Source organism: Globicephala melas, chromosome 8 (genome assembly GCF_963455315.2).
Source record: "Globicephala melas chromosome 8, mGloMel1.2, whole genome shotgun sequence".
NCBI classification, from domain to species: domain Eukaryota; kingdom Metazoa; phylum Chordata; class Mammalia; order Artiodactyla; family Delphinidae; genus Globicephala; species Globicephala melas.
In genome coordinates this window covers 48,662,814-48,682,119 of record NC_083321.1, presented here as the reverse complement: position 1 = coordinate 48,682,119, position 19,306 = coordinate 48,662,814, and the positions used below count along the sequence as shown (strand labels likewise).

Sequence of the window (19,306 nt, the reverse complement as noted above, 5' to 3'; positions counted from 1 at the left end):
GAGAAGAAAAAGAAATAAAAGGAATCCAACTTGGAAAGGAAGAAGTAAACTGTCACTGTTTGCAGATGACATGATACTATTCATAGAGAATCTTAAAGATGCTACCAGAAAACTAGTAGAGCTAATCAATGAATTTGGTAAAGTAGCAGGATACAAAATTAATGCACAGAAATCTCTGGCATTCCTATACACTAATGATAAAATATCTGAAAGAGAAATTAAGGAAACACTCCCATTTACCACTGCAACAAAAAGAATAAAATATCTAGAAATAAACTACCTAAGGAGACAAAAGACCTGTATGCAGAAAACTATAAGACAGTGATGAAAGAAATTAAAGATGATACCAACAGATGGAGAGATATACCATGTTCTTGGATTGGAAGAATCAACATTGTGAAAATGACTATAATACACAAAGCAATCTACAGTTTCAGTGCAATCCCTATCAAACTACCAATGAAAGGCATTTTTCACAGAACTAGAACAAGAAATTTCACAATTTGTATGGAAACACAAAAGACCCTGAATAACCAAAGCAATCTTGAGAAAGAAAAACAGAGCTGTGGAATCAGGCTGCCTGGACCTCAGACTATGCTACAGAGCTACAGTAGTCAAGACAGTATGGTACTGGCACAAAAACAGAAATATAGATCAATGGAACAGGATAGAAAGCCAAGAGATAAACCCACGCACCTATGGTCAATTAATCTATGACAAAGGAGGCAAGGATATACAATGGAGAAAGGACAGTCTCTTCAATAAGTGGTGCTGGGAAAACTGGACAGGTACATGTAAAAGAATGAAATTAGAACACTCCCTAACACTATACACAAAAATAAACTCGAAATGGATTAGAGACCTAAATGTAAGACCGGACACTATCAAACTCTTAGAGGAAAACATAGGAAGAACATTCCTTGACATAAATCACAGCAAGATCTTTTTTGATCCACCTCCTAGAGTAATGGAAATAAAAACAAAAATAAACAAGGGGGACCTAATGACACTTATAAGCTTTTGCACAGCAAAGGAAACCGTAAACAAGACCAAAAGACAACCCTCAGAATGGGAGAAGATATTTGCAAATGAATCAATGGACAAAGGATTAAGCTCCAAAATATATAAACAGCTCATGCAGCTCAATATTAAAATAACGAACAACCTAATCCAAAAATGGGCAGAAGACCTAAATAGGCATTTCTCCAAAGAAGATATACAGATTGCCAGCAAACACATGAAAGGATGCTCAACATCACTAATCATTAGAGAAATGCAAATCAAAACCACACACCGGTCACAATGGCCATCATCAAAAAATCTACAAACAATAAATGCTGGAGAGGGTGTGGAGAAAAGGGAACCCTCTTGCACTGTTGGTGGGAATGTAAATTGATACAGCCACTATGGAGAACAGTATGGAGGTTCCTTAAAAAGCTAAAACTAGAACTACCATACAACCCAGCAATCCCACTACTGGGCATATACATGGAGAAAAATCATAATTCAAAAAAGAGTAATGTATCACAATGTTCATTGCAGCTCTATTTACAATAGCCAGGACATGTAAGCAACTTAAGTGTCCATCATCGGATGAATGGATAAAGAAGATGTGGCACATATATACAATGGAATATTACTCAGCCATAAAAAGAAAGGAAATTGAGTTATTTGTAGTGAGATGGATGGACCTAGAGTCTGTCATACAGAGTGAAGTAAGTCAGAGACAGAAAAACAAATACTGTATGCTAACACATATATATGGAATCTAAGGAAAAAAATGGTCATGGAGAATCTAGGGGCAAGATGGGAATAAAGACACAGACCTACTAGAGAATGGACTTGAGGATATGGGGAGGGGGAAGGGTAAGCTGTGACAAAGTGAGAGAGTGGCATGGACATATATACATTACCAAACGTAAAATAGATAGCTAATGGGAAGCAGCCGCATAGCACAGGGAGATCAGCTCGGTGATTTGTGACCACCTAGAGGGGTGGGATAGGGAGGGTTTGAGGGAGGGAGACGCAAGAGGGAAGAGATATGGGAACAGATGTATATGTATAACTGATTCACTTTATTATAAAACAGAAAGTAACACATCATTGTAAAGCAATTATACACCAATAAAGTTGTTAAAAGAAAAAAAAGATGTGGCACATATATACAATGGAATATTACTGAGCCACAAAAAGAAACGAAATTGAGTTATTTGTAGTGAGATGGATGGACCTAGAGTCTGTCATACAGAGTGAAGTGAGACAGAGAAAAACAAATACTGTATGCTAACACATATATATGGAATATATTAAAAAAGAAAAAGGTTCTGAAGAACCTAGGGGCAGGACAGGAATAAAGACGCAGACGTAGAGAGTCGACTTGAGGACACGGGAAGGGGGAAGGGTAAGCTGCAAGGAAGTGAGAGAGTGGCATGGACGTATATACACTACCATATATAAAATGCATAGCTAGTGGGAAGCAGCCGTATAGTACAGGGAGATCAGCTCTGTGCTTCGTGACCACATAGATGGGTGGGATAGGGAGGGTGGGAGGGAGACACAAGAAGAAGGGGTTATGGGGTTATATGTATACGTATAGCTGCTTCACTTTGTGATATGGCAGAAACTAATACACCATTGTAAAGCAATTATACTCCAATAAAGATGTTAAAAAAATTTTAACCAAAAAAAATGAGAGACCAAGTAGTAATGTTAAATGTTTGGGATAGGTCAAGTAAAATAAAGAATGAAAAGAAAACGCTGGATTGGCAGCATGTTATTGATGGAGATCATCGTTGGTCTTAGCAAGAAAATTTTTAGTAGCAATAGACTGAAGAGTGAAAAAGAAAAAAAAAAAGACCAACCAAACTGTCCAGTCATTTGAAAGCACTAATAAGATATGTAAACCTTTAGCAGTGCTAATCGAGAAGAAAAAGGAATGAGGGGGAAAAAATGAGGGGGAAAAAAAATCTCTCAAGAGAATGAAAGGTATGACTAGTTACAACTTGCGAGGGCTAGAGAGAGGAGGGATGGGCAGGCACCGGCTGAGACTGCCCTCAGAAGAAACGTGATTTTATACAGGGCAGAGATGCAGAGAGGAAGATCTTGGATCAGAGGTGAGTGGGGGGAGGAGGCATTCTGGTTCCTTAGACTCTTCTTCGACTTTTTAAGGAATGATGCTTAACCCTGAGTTTGTGGCATTCAGGAAACACACAGTTGTCTTAAGGATATATATGTTTTCACTCTGCACTATCATTCTACTTCAAAAAGTTTTCCCGCATCTTCTCATGACCTATCACTGAAGATGTTTCACTCATCACAGCAAGGTCCTCTGACCATCAAACAGAGCTCGTTAGTTTATTCAGTCTGTTCCGTTATAAGGCATTTCTTATGTTTAGGGTTTTTTTTGTTTGTTTCAATAAAGACCACAGATTGTAATCATATCCCAGAAATTTGGCTTTTTAGAAAACTTCTGAGGACTCTCATCAAGGCTGCTTTGGTACCTGGGTGTGGCGTCAATTAGTGGTAGGCTCTCCAGGGGTAAATGGAAGGGGCAAATGTATGTCACTTGATTAGCATTGAGAACCAGGTAAATTTTTGTCTCATCCTTGGTTAAAAGAGAAAATGCTACTGTAGCTGATGGGATTCTGTGGCCAGTACTCCATCAATCTGATCTACTCAATTTTTTAGGGAGGAGCCAGGCCTGATGAGAAATCCAAGAAGGGTCAAGTGAAGGCAGTGTCCAAGGATATGGAAAGTTCTTAGCCTTAAAAAACTCCTGACTGAGGGGAGGGACGGGGTGATAATTAATAGCATGCTAGTCTCCAGGCTTGGCAAATAAGCACTCTTCATTTAAGATTGCCTGGACACCTGGGAAACAGTTCTCGGGCTATATATGACTATCGTAAAGTCAACATAGTCACACAATTGGTGTGGTGACCCACTAGCTGGAGGCCTTGAGAGATGCAATATTAGGGAAGTGAGAGATTGAAGAAGGAGAAGATGCACAATGTGACATGTTCAATCTCACAAAGTTTCATTCAACAATTATTAAATATTAGGAACTGAACATACAAAAATAAAAGAAAAACTCTTTCCTTTGTTTTCTCATTCATTCATTCAACTGTTTGCTATAATGAGTACACATATCTTCTTTTAATGGACTTGTGCACCACAGCTATGGGTGCACACAGTTGGTATAAGGTATAAGGCCATGAACAAGACACATATGATTGAATACAATAAAGTCACAGGTAGAGTATTGGAATTGTCAATTTAGGTCCCTCAGAGGTCAGCATGGATGAGAGTCCATAAAAGCTCTGAAGGTACCTAATTTAGTTTCCGCATGGGATGGGGCAGGAGGCAGAGAAGGCTTCCTGAAGGACGTAACTCATGATATTTGAACGATGAACAGAAGTTAGTAAGGCACAGTACTGAGGAGGATGGAAGGTGGAGCAGGAAAACTTTGTCAGATGTCACTTCCTTAATCCTGTGGTCCACTGAGTTAAGAATACCACCAGGCTCTCCTAACACCATAGCTGGGAACAAGTCTTACAGGATTGCATCCTTTTACATCATTTTATATATTAACAGGAAAGCAGTCTCATCTGTGATGCTGGGGCCACCCTACAACCATACAATGGAACCCCCTGCCACCTTGTCCTGGTGGGTATTCCAGGTTTGCAATCTTCACATCTTTGGCTGGTTACCTCACTGAACATCATGTATACCATAGCCCTGTTAGAAAACACCCTCATAGTGACTGTAATTTGGATGGATTCCACCCTACAAGAGCCCATGTACTGCTCCCTGTATATTCTGGCTGCTGTGGACATTGTTATGGCCTCCTCGGTAGTGCCCAAGATGGTGAGCATTTTCTCCTTAGGAGACAGCTTCATCAACTTTAATGCTTGTTTCACTCAGATGTATTTTGTCCATGCAGCCACAGCTGTGGAGACAGGGCTGCTACTGGCCATGGCTTTTTGCTATGTGGCCATCTGTAAGCCCCTGCACTACAAGAGAATTCTCACACCTCAAGTGATACTGGGAATGAATGTGATCATCACCATCAGAGCTATCATATTCATGACTCCATTGAGTTGGATGGTGAGTCATCTGCCTTTCTGTGGCTCCAATGTGGTTCTCCATTCCTACTGTGAGCACATAGCTGTGGCCAAGTTGGCATATGCCCACCCCATGCCCAGTAGTCTCTACAGCTTGATTGGTTCCATTACTGTGAAAACCCACAGAACCTCCATTACTGTGGGTTCTGATGTGGCCTTTATCGCTGCCTCCTATAACTTGATTCTTCAGGCAGTATTTGGTCTCTCCGCAAAGAATGCTCAGTTGAAAGCATTAAGCACATGCGGCTCCCATGTCGGGGTTATGGCTCTGTACTACCTACCTGGGATGGCATCCATCTATGTGGCCTGGCTAGGGAAGGACACAGTGCCTTTGCACATCCAGGTGCTGGTAGCTGACTTGTACCTGATCATCCCACCAACCTCAAACCCCATCATCTATGCCCTGAGAACCAAACAAATAAGGGAGCGAACATGGAGCTTGCTGACGCACTGCCTCTTTAACCACTCCAACCTGGGTTCACGAACACAAAGTCTGTTCAGACCTTGAGCATTCCAGCCAAGTTCAAAGATGCCTGAGAGGTCTGTGGAGCTGGTTTGGTTCACCTGGTACCTGGTACTTCTAAGATGAAGCTGTAAAGGGTAACTTTGCCTAACTTTTCAATTTTTAGCAAGGATATAAAAGAAATAATTTTCTGACAGTGGTTTTATGGTTTCAATTAACTAGTATCTGAATCAGACGTAAGTTTGGGAAGAGAATATAGATTTGGGATTTTCCCTTCCTGACCTACACTTCCAACTTAGTATCCTACCAGTCCCTCTGCAGAAGAAACCAACTGTTAGGTACCCCTATACCTGACTGATTTTCTCACAACTGTTCATCTCCTTATGTTATTATATGGAAGCTACTGTTAATATATGTGACCCTGACCTCTGGCCCATTGATGAGTCCACTCAACTTGGGTCATGTGCTCACACCTGGACCAGAGTCTGTCTCCAGTCAAAATGGATCCCAGTTTATCTGAGGAGATACAAACTTGGGGTCACTGATGGTGGCCATTTTCCAACACACGAACTTGGAAAGAGAAATCTGTTCCACAGCAAGAGAAACAGATTAGCAAAATGGGATGAAGAAACTGAGTCTCTGGTTCCAATTCATTTTGAACACCTAGGTACACCCCTGTTATTAAGTTCTGTAAGATATACCTCTATAGCCTTTTAATATCCCCACTATTGTTAAGCTAGTTGTAATCAGTATACTAATCACCAGCTTTTTGTTTCTAAGCCACAGAAGCTAAAGCAACGTGAGTTTGGTTTTGACATCTATCTCTTTGCTTCTTAGTCCTGCCTGTGTAACTAAACTGTAAGATACAAAATAGAGGGATCAAATATAACACAGGTCTTTCTTCTTTTGGACATCTCTAAGGAGGTATGCTCTGGGATAAAAAGTTAATAGAGAACAATAATAATAATGAAGTTGAAATATCACCACTCTTTCCAGGTCATCAGATAATTCATTGGTTTTTGTTTTTATTTTTCCCCTTTCAGAAAGTCTTAAACTGAATAATCAGTATATGTTAAAAGAAAGAGATTTTATATGTAAGAGATACATATATTTGACCCTGGTATATTTGAAAATCTTAAGATAATTTCCCAGTAAGTGTTGACAGCAAGTTATTGTATTTGAGTCTTAATATCTCCTTTCTACTGATGAGGAAACAACACTAATTCATAGAGGATATTGAAGATAAAATAATGAATGGAAAGCACATAAAACAATACCTGAATTACTGTATATACTTTAAAAATATACCCAGTAAATTTCTAATTCCATAATTTTAAAGGGTAGCCCTAGGCACTATTGAAACTGTATTCCTGCGTAGATCAGCATTCATGTAGTAACTGTTCCAGAGGGATCTCATGCTTAACAACTTAGCATCCATACTCTTTGCTAATATTGATATTTACCTACCTAGAATGTATTCTATTTCTGAATATCAGAGAAGTAGGAATCAACCTCTCAAGATCAGATAACAATGCACTGAGTTCCCAAAGAGTAGAAAAAAGAAACTCTCCTTCAACCCCATAACATAAAACCAAATCAAGATCGTGAGATGGTTAAGCGTATTTGATAAGATTTCAATTTAGTCACACTATTCTTTCTCTACAAGCAACCCAATGATTTGGCTATGCCCATTTAATCAACGAGTTATCAGACGCATTAAAGCATCTGATGGAAAGTGACAAAGGGATAGTCCAGCCTGCATTCAAAACAGAAATTTCTTTTCGGCATTTCAATCAGAAGCCTGCCCTGCCAGCTTTGTGTTTCATTCACGCCAGTACTCACTGAAACTAGCTGAGACCCACCGTTGGTACTCAAATATTGAACTTCATACTTCCCAAAATGGACTGGTTCTCTGCCATGGCTGCCCCAAACAGAAAAACCTGCGCTTCTCCCAATATATTCAGATACGACCCCTGCCCAGCACGTGAAGCAACGTGTTCTCATTTAACTAGAGCCTGGGAGCAACAGTGGACTCTGTTAGGATTCTTGAGATTACAGCCAATCCTCCTTGGAAAAAAGAGAGATTGGATTTCCTGTGGGGAGTTGCTACCCCAAGGTTTGCCCGCTGTATCCACCTTTCGCAGGACCCAAGCATTTTACCCTTTGAATAGCCTTTCCCCTCAAGGCTCAGGCATTGCACCCCTTGGTTTCTTTGCCAGCAAAACAAGGATGGGCAAAGTTCACCCCTGCCTTGTAGTGAATTATCACACCAAGTTGGAGGTACAACCCTAGGCATTCCAGGGAGCGGTGCAGGCACTCTGCCCTCCACATGGCTACCTGCCTTGTCCCCTTCAGGACCACTTTTGTAATTAGCCATCAAATCAGTTTCTGAACAGGACTGTAATTAAATAACATCCAGTCTTTCATGCCCCTATGAGGCAAGAAGATCTTATTTTCGTTTTGATTCTAGGTATATGAATGAAAGTTCCCTCACTTAAATATGTAGACATGCACACACACACACACACACACACACAATGCTAGACTTGGGCTACAATGGTGAAGCAGACAAATAAGGTTCTTGTTCTTAGAAAGGAAGTGTAAGCAACTACCCTAGAGAAAAGGATTTTCATACACTTAAGACCTTTTATCTTTTTGCCTGGTCTTAAAAATCAGACATTATGATAACACATAATATATTTAACCTTGTAATTCTTTTAACAAGTAATCACAGCACCCAAATCAGCTTATAAATGTAAAAACAAAAACAAAAACCCAAAGAGCACATTACAAATAATGCCATTCCACTCCTTAATTCATTCTAGGTTTGAATGAATTTATCACCTAATAATTCTCTTTTTTAGGAAACTTCCAAGATTTGGCCTAATAAAACCACAGAAAAGAACACTGATGCAGTTCCTAGACTCTCTGTTAAGTTTCCATGGACATAGCTGGAAGCACTTCCTAAAGATCTATTTCTCAAGTCTATACACACTTCCCCAGGGAGTCCCCGTGCCCTGCCCTGCTCCCCTACACACACAAAGATATATGGTCCCTCTAATGTAGGTCTGTTCAACCCTTTGCCAATACCAGGTCTGTGACTTACCAGTTCATTTCCCTCCAGGCGGATGATAGCAAGTTCTCCCCTTCTACTGCTAACGCTCAAGGAGCAACTTGGAAGCATGGTGGGAGGAATGAGTTCATTTCTCCACTTTGGCCTGTCTCACCTCCTTCATATGTGAACCACCAACACAATTAAGGTGGAAAGACAATTTTTGCTATTCTTTATTACAGGAATGATTTTGCTTCTGCCTGTACCTAACCTAGGATCTACTTTGCTGCCCAATCCTAACTCAACAGTCACTACTTTCAAGCTTAGACTACATCAGAGGTTGTGTTACACAGCATCACAGTGACAATACATAATGTATATATTGTAGCCCCTCACAACAGGCAAAACCCATAGTTCTCATATGCTTGCTTTACAGTTTGTTTCCAGCACAATCATTCCCACATCACACTTTTAAGACCGGTAATGAATTATTTTCGTCACACACAACAATCACTCTGAAGGGCCAATAGCCCAGATATACAGTCTTAATTCCCTTTCATTAGCATATATGGCTTTTTCTGCCTAGTCCTATTCTTCCTCCCCACACCTCCCTCCTGCTTTATTCCTTCTGTCACAGATTTAGGGAAGAGAAAGGCAGAATATTTACCAGAACCATGAAGATTCCCTTGGTGACAAACAAAGATCCAAACTTTAGCCCAATGAGCTTGTGGGTGAGCCTTCCTTTCAGTGCATTTGTTTTACTTTTGTCTTTGTATTATTTCCATTCTCTACCCTAATGTCACAGTCCCTGTTCTAACCCAAAGACAAACACATATAATAGACGCTCAATATATTACCGTGGCCCGGAGTTGGCCAGGGCATGGGTATCTTTTGGTCTAAAAGGACAGGACTGTCAGGAGAGGCCCTAAGAAGCTAAGGCAGTGCTGCAAAGATGCTGTAAAAAGGTGAGATGGGAAGGTTGCCACCACAGGCAAAATTCATGGCTTGCCTTCCCTGTCCCTGAGAAAGGAACAAAAGTACGGGATGGAACTGAGATCTTCACAACAATCCTGCGAGGTAGGAGAGTATGCAGTTACTATACCCATTTTCCCATTGAGGACACTTAAAATCTTTCAAACATTGGGGTGTTTCAGACCTGAATGTAATGAATGATATGCAGACATGTGACCTGAGAAGTGAGTTTGTCAGTCTGGTTTCATTTGAATGTGAGAAATACTTTATGATCTATACACTCTTCTTTCCATCAGCTTTGTTAGAAATAACTGACTGCGCTAAGGCCATTTCAGTCTCTTCATCCATGAAGTGAAAATAGAAACAAGGCGCACAGGTTTTCCGATTCTGACATTTAGAGAAAAGGGCAGGACCAGGACACAGCTCTCATTACAGTCTGAGATTAGTGACTTGCCCAGCTTGTGCTCAGAGAGGAGATGGCCACTGGGGCGGTCTGGGCAATTGGTGATGCATTTCTCTAGCTGGGAGGTCAGAGAGTTGGGGTGAAATATGGGTGCTCAGAGGCACCTCAGTACACCTCAGGTGAAGCATCCTCCTGCTGCTATCAGCACAGCAACCAGCTCTGGACACGGACAGTATTCTTCTGGCTTGTCGGTAAACCTGACCCAATGGGTTTCCTGAAGATCGGATCTAATTCATCACCCTCACTGAATTATGGCACTGACAGGGACGGGGAAGAGGGGCGTGACCTGCAGAAAGCACTATCCTGGTCCTTAGAGCCGCTGTGATCCTCACCAAAAGCCTTGTCATACTTCCCGCGGGGGTGCGATGCTCCTTTTGCCGAGCCTCAGCTTTTTAACATGAGTGGTTTAGTGGGAGACTGGCCCGGTAGCGACACACCACTGGGTCAGGCAGAGGAATCCCTGGGTTCCAGGCTCAGCTCAGTTCCAGGGGACACTCATCAGGGGCAGGGTCCTCCAAGACCCCTGCGGGCCAGGCGACATTCCAAGGCCTCTGGGTAAAATGGTGGCTCTCTTAGTCGTCCCCGTCCAGGGAGCAGATGGCCAGGGGAGCGGTGTTGTTGGCTCCGATGCTGTAGCAAGGACTGAAATAGGGCAGGAGGCGCCCAGGGAAGGGATAGTGGGGGAAAGTGAAAATGTGGGAGCCGCTGTCAGTCACGTTGTAGAAGGAGATATCATGGGCCTCATAATCCAGGAAGACTCCCACCCGGCGGGGAGGGACGGGCAAGGACAGGAGTGGGTATTCGTCGGTGCCTGCCCGGTACTCATCGCCCTTCCTCAGCCTGATCACCCAGAATCCGTAGTGGGGGGATAAATAGACCACCTCCTTCCGGTCTACATTTTCCTTACACACTCCCAGGCCCCATTCAGACCTGTCTCCCACCTCCACCTCCCAGTAGTGCCGACCCGAGGAGATGCACTGACTGCCCAGGACGATATTGTAGCGGTAAAATCTCTCAGGATTGTCGGGCAGCTTCTGCTTGGTGTCTCCATAGCGCACGCATTTTCTGTCCTCAGACACGATGAGGCGAGAATAAGCAGTGTCTGGATCCAGCCGCACATCCGCTAGGGAAAAAGATCCTGGTTGGTACCCTGACACAGAGCGAGGGGGCCTGGGCGAGGTCTCTGCGATAGATACAGCCAGCGATTTCCTCAGTGGCGGGTGGGCGATGGGCATCCAGAGGGCACTGAGCCATTTCATTTCTCCGGGAGGGGTCCCGCCCCCCGCTCATCACAATCCCGCCGAGCGTTCATTACCTGCATACGTCTTCAGGATCTCTCTGAGCCCCAGCACACGGCAGTCCGTCTTCAGCTCCAGCGAGACTGGTTCTGGTCTCTGCAGGCTCCAAGACTTGCTCCTGATAGAGAGGGGTAGGCCTTGGGGCCAGAAGTCCTGGCTCTGCCACACGGGCCTTCCCTTAGTACAGGGAAGGGGGCTTGGCCAGGGACGGGGTCAGCGAGGTGCCCCTCCCCAGCGATACCAGGCAGAGCAGAGATGTGATGATTATTTGACTGAGCTGAACGGCTTGTGGCACAGAGAGAATATTCACATACCTAGGCCATGGGAAGGGTTAGGTGTGAATCTGACACTGGGAGAGGAAGAGGTGTACTGCAGAGGAGAAGGGCCCATATGCAGACTCAGAGCACCGATGCTACTGGAGACAGCTGCAGTCTTCTCCCCTCCTTGGGCCATCTACTTGAAACCATACATTATAGCTCTACCTGAAACTCTTATTGGTAATGCTTGAAATGAATTTGGCCAAGCACAAAGAAGAAAAAAGAAAGATGCTGAAAGCTTCCTTAGCCAATACAATGGAAGGGGCAGAAGATTACGAACCAGCACCCACTTTTCTGTAGGTACTTGGTCTACGTTCCTTCCCCACTTCTGGCTCTGGCCAGGACCCACTTTCTCTTACAGGGCTGTCGAGGGGCTCCAGAGATGGAAACATACCTGTTTAAGACTTCCTGAATACCCTAGAAGGAGAAAAAGATATGCAGCACATGAGTATGCCCCATTCCTTGGAGGGACCAGACAGACACAGAGCTGTAGGAGGGAGTTTCTCCGAGGGAAGGGGAAGGCAGAGAGCAAAGCTGGAGAGAAGGCGTGTAGAGGGAGCGGGAGAGAAGCCTACAGGAGGCAGGCAGGGCAGGCTGAGCCCTGGCTTCACTGGCCAACTTCGGGCTCCATCTCAACTCTCTGGCCAGAGGGAGGGACGGGTATGATGTGAGGGCCGCCTAGACAATGTCCCTCTAGGAGGCCATGAGGTCATCCACCCAACCAGGGGTAGGGGAACAGCCGGCCTTAGCAGCGGGTATACGGAATCCATATCTGGCAGGCTGAGTGCTGACAGGTCCCACTGAAGACGAGGTCCCCCCTCTCCTACAGTCCCAGGCCACCCTCAGCTCTTGCTCAGACTTCCCAGGAAAGCCTGCCCCTCACCTGCAGCATCCAGCGGACAGGCCTCTGAGACCTTTCTTCCAGCTCTGCGATCATCCTCCACAGGACCCGGCTCTGCTGGATGAGTGCGTTGTGACTCACCCCCAGTTTCTGCGTGGTCTCCCCTTCCTCCTGCTCCAGGCTGGCCAGAGCGGCGGCGGCCTCTACTTCCAGCCGCCGACCTGGTGGCTGTTTTTTCTTTAGTAATCGCCGGTACTTCTCAAACTCCCATATGATGCTCTGCTTTCGGGTTTCCACCTGTATCTGTAAAGCCAAGATCAGAAATCAGCACGGATACTGGTCGTGTAAGGGCCACCCAGGATTGAGGACGCTGGTATGTGCACACACACACGCACTCTGGAATGTCCTGGTACCAACTGTGTGCCAGGCACTGTAGAGGCACAGACAAAGGATATGATTTTTCCTAACTTCCTGTTCCCACAGCTCCAGTACATGCTCCTCAGTCCCTATTACTAACTCTTGTTGACCCCAGGAGGGCCCAGGATATTACCTTTGCACTATATATTCCAGACTATTTTCCATTTTCAGAATAATATATTCTATTTTCAGAATAATGACCAGGCAGTGTAACAACTACACTGTCAGATGACTTTGCTTCTTACTGGTATTGTATCAATTCTATATGCTGTTTTAGACTGATTCAGTGTTACCTTCCATCGATCACAAGTTCTGATAGTTTGATATTTGTGGGCCTTGAGTTTATTTCTGAAGTGATTTTCCACTATTTTAATAACTTAACTTTTAGTAAATATGCTTTAGCTGAGGAAAGAGAAACAGAAGCTATGCTTTACTAAGCATTATACAAGTCATGCCTCTGTGAGCTAAAGCATATGTAAGGTGTGTACTTTTCCTTTCTCACATATGAGGAGAGCCCAGAAGTTATCTCTACATCACATTCAAGAAACTGGAAGTGAGTGGTCCCAAGGCCAGCTGAAGGCCACACACCTAGTAGAGAAAGCGGGCATGAGGACCCCAGGCTCTCTGACCTCAAACCCCACATTCTGCCTCACAGAGATGAGGAAGGTGCCATGGGCCAGCTTCAGGACAACACAGGGACCACACGTCTGTGCCTCCTTTCCCCAGGGGGCAACTTGCCTTCCAGTTTGCAGTTCGTTTCCTCTCACCAACTTCCAGCTTCCAGGCCTCTTCTTGCTCTTTCCTCAGATGTTCCAAAGCCTCATGGAGTTTCCACTGAAGGAGACAAAAACCTCATGAGGACACCTCGGGCAGCCTGGGTGGATAGCCAGGCTTCCTAGCATTGGTAGGTGATGGGAAAACAAGCATCCCTCAGGGGGTGGGCCAGAATGCATGCTGGGAGAAAAGGGAACACCACAGAGGGAGCAGATTCCTGCCCAGATTACATCCAAGGTCTCTCAATCTGAGAATCATTTCAACTCCCACAGTCTCTAAGTTTCTGTAAAGCAGAAGAAAAGGTCCATTTCCAACCTGGCCAGAAAACTATCTCGGACTTTTCCTATCCATGCCTCTTTTTATCCTTATCTGCTTTGTTATCCTACAGCCTCCTAAACCTTGTTATTCAAAGTGTGGTCCACGTGTGTCAGCAGCATCAACATCACCTGGGAGCTTGTTAGCAATGCAGGATCTTGGGCTTCACCCCAGACCTCCTGAATTTTAGCAAGACCCTTGTGTGGTTCATATGCACCCTAAAGATAAGAAGTACCATCCTAGACTCTAATGCAAGAGATGACTACTGGGAAGCATAGAGTAATCTCATAATAATATGGACCATTTTATTAAAGATGTACCAACAAAACTGAGGCTTAGAGAGTGACCTACGCAAAGTCACTCATCTAGTAAATGGTTGGGCTGGGATTTAACCCAGCTCTTTAACTCTTATGCCTATGGTATACTGCCTCCCTATTCTAATACTTGCAAAACAAAATAAATAAATACTTTTAATTTTTCAGAAATTCTTTTTGCATAGGAAAACAGCTAATTCAGGGGATTCATCTTACAATTTTACCTTCTAATCTCAACTTCAAGAAAGAGAATTAAGACCAGTACAGGATCAATGGATCACAGAATCATTGGGATAGTGATTCCAATAAAGATATGTCAGCATGGACATCTACGGAAAATATAAGAAGTTAGAAGTTGATAGGATAGCTATAAAAAAGGAGCAGTGGGTGTCAGAGATGGCTCCCCCTATTGCCCCCAATAAATAGAAGGTAAGGAGAAGAGAAAGCACAGTGGCTGAAGAGTAAGAAGGCCTTTGATCTTCCTTTAATTAACTTAAGTCAGAAGGGTCCCTACAACATTAGATTAGACAATCTCACTCAATCCTAAATGACTCAGCCACGGTCCCTTCTAGCTCTAAAACCAATGATCATGATCTCAAATTTCTAAGCCTTTGTTTTGTCTATAAAATGAGGAGTTTAAAGTGACTCACCTGATGTTCAATGATTATCTGTGGCATTGCTAGGAGGAGTTTGCACGTTCTGATAGGTACAGACTTGACCACCTCATCCAAGGCGCCCAGAACCCCAACTAGACCAAAATGGTCTCCCTCAAATTCTTAGTAAGGAAAGCAAGTTTGGGTTAGGCATTAAACCTGTTGGGACTGGGGTGAGGTGTGAAAGTGGGAAAGAAGGAAGTCAAAGGAGGTCACAAACGTAAGGAGAGGTACAGCTCACGGGTCCCTGGGATCTGGGGGTGCGAGAAGCCAAAGGAATCAGCTCTCATTTTGTCTCTGGGGTCCCTGGTCAAGTTCTTGATCTACAGATAGCCAAGTGAAGGGCAGGGGAGAGACTGGGGGGAGCTGGCCTTAATCTCCCACCTTATAATCCCAGGCGACATCCTCCATGGGCACGACACTGTGGGCCTCGTGCTCGGGGGACCGGCCACAGGCCTCGCACACGATCAGGCCATCCTCTTTGCAGAACATCTTTAGCTGCTCCTCGTGGGTCTCGCACACGTCGCCCTTCAGCCCCATTCCTGGATGCAGCCCTAGCCGTCGGACTTTTTCTACAACGTTGGCCAGCTGCCAATTAGGCCGCAGGTTCCTTGGCTGGACGGGAGCCCGGCAGAGGGGACACGAGTAACCCCAGTTCTGGGATTCTCCTGGGACCTCCCAGAGTCCAGAGAGACAGTTGTGGCAGAAGCTGTGGCCACAGTCGATGCTCACGGGCTCTTTCAGGAAGGTCATGCAGATGGGACAGGCCACTTCTTCTACAACGGCTTCCACCAATGCTGCAGGATCCATGGCTCCTGTCACACCCTCCTCAGAATATGAATAAAACCAGGCGGAGCCACTGAAGGCTGAGAAGAAGGAAAGAAACCCAAATAAGGGATAAAAGAGCAGAAGAGCAGAGGGATAGGTAAAAGGGATAAGTAGTGACTGAAAAAAATAACTTCCTCTTTTGGATCCTTTATGAACCCTGTTTAATAAGCTCTGGCCTTCCCAACTGAATCCACTGGGTCACGTTTCTCACGCCACGGAAGGGACATCTGGGGATGCCTGAATGTTGGGATGCTGGGAATTCTCAGTTCCCATTCACCTGGTCATCTCTGACCCTCCTGTGGGTTCGCTCGCCAGCCCATTCTCACTCCACCTCCATTGTGCTCTCGAAATCAGCACTGTTTCTCTTGAACTTTGTGTGGTTTCACTCTCCAAAATAAGGCCAGAAATACCCACCTTCCTCACTCTCTAGGATGTTTCTATGTATATTTATGTATGTCAAGGTGCAGAAAAGGTAATATGCCAGAAGCCCATGGCCTATATGCTCAATTTGTTTTCTTGTGTTGCACACTGAAGTGTAAGGTATAAGGGAACCAGCAACTCTCCCCAGTCCTGTAAACCTCTGCCCACTTCTCCAGCACTAACAACCGCTAAGATGCCAAGACACTCTCCTCAGTGATACATTAGAAGCAGATATGGACAAACAGCCCTTGGAAGATAAAAACAAAGGTCATCTGATGATAATTAAACCCATATTGATGAATCCACTACTCCAGCAAGAAACCTGAGATTTCTGCTAGGGCCATATGCGGGCACAGAACTTGAATGACCAATGGCAGGCTCTTGGTACAGTTGACAATGTTTATTTGTTCACCATGCAAGTCTGTGTTACCAGTTAGTCTATAAAGGGAAAAGCCCTGATGGTCTTAGTCATCATTGTATCCTTAGGACCTAAAAAGTGCCTGTCATGCAGTTATTGCTGAATAAGCATTTGCTGAAGGAATAAATGAGCTAGACACAGAAAACAGTTCTAAAACCCAAAATGCTTTTATAATTAAGTTAGGGAGTTGAGAGCATATTATACATTAATAATAAAAGCGAGCACTCCTTGAGTACACTATATGCCAGGCACTCTTCTGAGCATTTTACATGGATTGGCTCAATGTATTTCAAAACCCTAAGTAGAAACCATTATTCTACCCTCCCCTCATTTAGCAGATGCTTGGTCCTGGGCTCTGCCATTCTATCTTGGGCAAAGTACTTAACCTCTCCAGCTGCAAAGTATAATAAAAATTCAAGAGGAGAGAGAAATCACTGTGGTTTAATGGTAGTCCTGTGAGGTTTCCTGAAGGAAGTGGGGCAGTAGGTAGATTTTGCAGAACTGTCTGTTACAGGTCATCAGCAGGTCCTGCCTTCTCACTGGCCTCCCTGTCTCTTACTTTTCCTCCTCCCACTGTCACTACCAAACTGTAGGACCAATATCCTAAAACCTTGTTTTACTAAATCACTAACCTACTGAAGAGCCTATCCTGGTTCCCCAGCCCTCAGTCCAAGAAGCTCTCTCTTCACCCTGAAACAGCCCAGTCAAAGGAGGAACTTCCACATTTTCTCGCAGACCCCATGTCCATTCATTCCACCCACTTGGATTCCTGCTGTCCTCCCAGCTTGAAATGACTTCTCCAAATTCCTGCTCTTAATGTCATTTGACACATATGTGTTTATTGTCTTACTTCCCACAGTAGAAGTTTCATGAGGATACTGACATACTCTATTTTGTTCACGACCATATCCCTAAGGCCAGAAACAGTGCTCAAATATTTCTGAATACAGAGTATTAAATGTAAATGTTAAGGTCTAGCTGATAGTAGGCTGGATATGGACGAAATGTCAATATCCTCATCTACCACCACGGAGGGGCCCCAAGAACTACTACCTAAGGCTGACACAACAGAGGCTGATATCTATGATTTAAAGCTACAGAGATTAACAAAGAATTGAAAATAGCTACTGAAAAACTGAGAAGATGGTGGAGAAGGGAAGTGAGGTAAAGAAATATCAAAATGATTAATCAAGAAATGCGATGGAAGCACATTATTTAGATTTAGTAGGGTCATGAAAAGCTCTAAACATGAACAAGTTAAATGTAGTGGCCTCTGCAAAAGAGGATTTAGGGGCGGGCATCTATTGCCTTATTGTTTTGTTTTCATGATACACAGATTACTTTGACAAAACTTTAATTATTAAACATTTAATTGCTTCAATCGTGCATTTGGCACAGTGGGAAGCCTTCTAGGAAAGACATTTGCGGGGGGTGGGGGGGGGCGAAGCCGGGAAGAGACTCGAGAGGAGGGGCCAAAGTGGGAAGTGAGGAGGCGGTGACCTCCGGGGTTCGGGAGGAGAGAGGGGGAGGGTAACCTCCGGGCCACAGGACGCCGGGCAGGGCCCGAGGGTCCCGGGCGGGTGGGGGCAGAGTGAGGCTGACGGCCTGCAGGACCTCTGAAGAGGCACCACTGTCTACCCACCTCCCTTCTCAGCCGGGAGTAGCGCCCCGAGGCTGAAACCAAACGTGGAGACGCCCGCTTGGTTCCCACGGCCGAGTGTCCGCAGCTTCCGAACCGACTGGCCCAGCCAGCCCGGCACTTACCGCCGGCTCGGAGACCTAGGCCTCAGCAGCACCCAGCTCCTTGGTTTCTCCTGCAGGATTCCGAGGCCCCGCCCACAGGGCCGGAGCCAATGAGCTCGCCGGCGGCATCTTTGTGGGAGCAGCCAATCACAGACAGGGAACAGGACACCCCTAGCCAATCGGAGGAGGGGACAGGGCCCCGCACACCTCTTGGCCGGACGGCGTATTTTCTCTTCGGTTTTTCTGGCCTCTTCCCCCACTCAGAACCCTCTAAACTGTAAGAGGGCCCAGGAGCCAGTCGAGGACGGGTCGAAGGGGTGAGGCCCTTGGATAAAGCCCCTCGGGCCATGCAGTAACAGAGGCCTAGCTGGCCCTCGGCTCAAAGAACCCCTTGCGCCTCACGCTTACGCTCTGGATGACTAGTGGCTCTTCAGAGCGAACCTTGTTCCTTCCGGGTCGTAGCCCCGGACCTAATGCTGTTCCTTTGCCAGTTTTCCACGTTAAACTCAGCAGCCTATGAGATCAGCCATGTCTGATTCTGAGACCCAATTTAGTGCGGGGCTGGGCACTGATAATGCAGTGGACTTTGCACTTTCCTGCAAGATGAGCGACCTCTCCTGGCTCCAGGCTGCAGATGGTGGTTTCTCATAAAAAACCCTGGGTTTTCTTGGCAAGCTCTTATCCTTCAGTACTTCAGCAGGCAGTCTCTCATCACTATTGCCACATCCCCCCCTTCAGAGTTAGAAGCAGATGGTGGGAACTGGCGGAGGAGAAGTGGAATTCCTCGTCTGAAACTGCTATACAAATTGGAAAAAAATTTTAAACGAGCGGTGTTCGTCCCTCGCCTAAACACACAGACATGTGCACACGCAAAGTCATACTTAAGGCAGTGATTTCG

The 19,306-nt window shown here is 45.0% G+C and overlaps 2 protein-coding genes across 3 annotated transcripts; one reads left to right on the top strand and one right to left on the bottom strand.

Moving 5' to 3' along the window:
* The first annotated feature begins 4,545 nt into the window (after window positions 1-4,545).
* Window positions 4,546-5,628, top strand: LOC115839493 (olfactory receptor 52I1-like). The gene is given in 2 exon segments (XM_030831197.2): window positions 4,546-4,652; window positions 4,655-5,628. Coding segments are annotated over 2 exon segments (1,017 nt in total). The 5' UTR covers window positions 4,546-4,609.
* A 4,041-nt stretch (window positions 5,629-9,669) lies between these two features.
* Window positions 9,670-18,795, bottom strand: TRIM68 (tripartite motif containing 68). 2 transcript variants are annotated; one of them, XM_030831192.3, is made up of 7 exons: window positions 18,430-18,795; window positions 15,384-15,865; window positions 13,682-13,777; window positions 12,569-12,829; window positions 12,080-12,102; window positions 11,386-11,486; window positions 9,670-11,193 (listed from the first exon to the last, which is right to left on the bottom strand). In XM_030831192.3, exons 2-7 carry the CDS (start codon window positions 15,807-15,809, stop codon window positions 10,643-10,645), a joined length of 1,458 nt encoding a protein of 485 aa, XP_030687052.1. In that variant the 5' UTR covers window positions 15,810-15,865; window positions 18,430-18,795; the 3' UTR covers window positions 9,670-10,642. The 2 variants fall into 2 exon arrangements, with proteins under 2 accessions (XP_030687052.1, XP_030687053.1); XM_030831193.2 differs by having other exon boundaries at window positions 18,308-18,434.
* Between the last annotated feature and the right edge of the window lie 511 nt (window positions 18,796-19,306).

Bases quoted from the DNA above. Each gene is read 5' to 3' on its own strand.
- TRIM68 (XM_030831192.3), bottom strand. From the start codon at position 15,809: ATGGATCCTGCAGCATTGGTGGAAGCCGTTGTAGAAGAAGTGGCCTGT. The intron at 11,487-12,079 runs GTATGTTTCCAT...CCTCTCTATCAG, and splicing joins ATTCAGGAAGTCTTAAACAG to GAGCAAGTCTTGGAGCCTGC. The intron at 11,194-11,385 runs GTAATGAACGCT...CTTTTTCCCTAG, and splicing joins GATCCTGAAGACGTATGCAG to CGGATGTGCGGCTGGATCCA.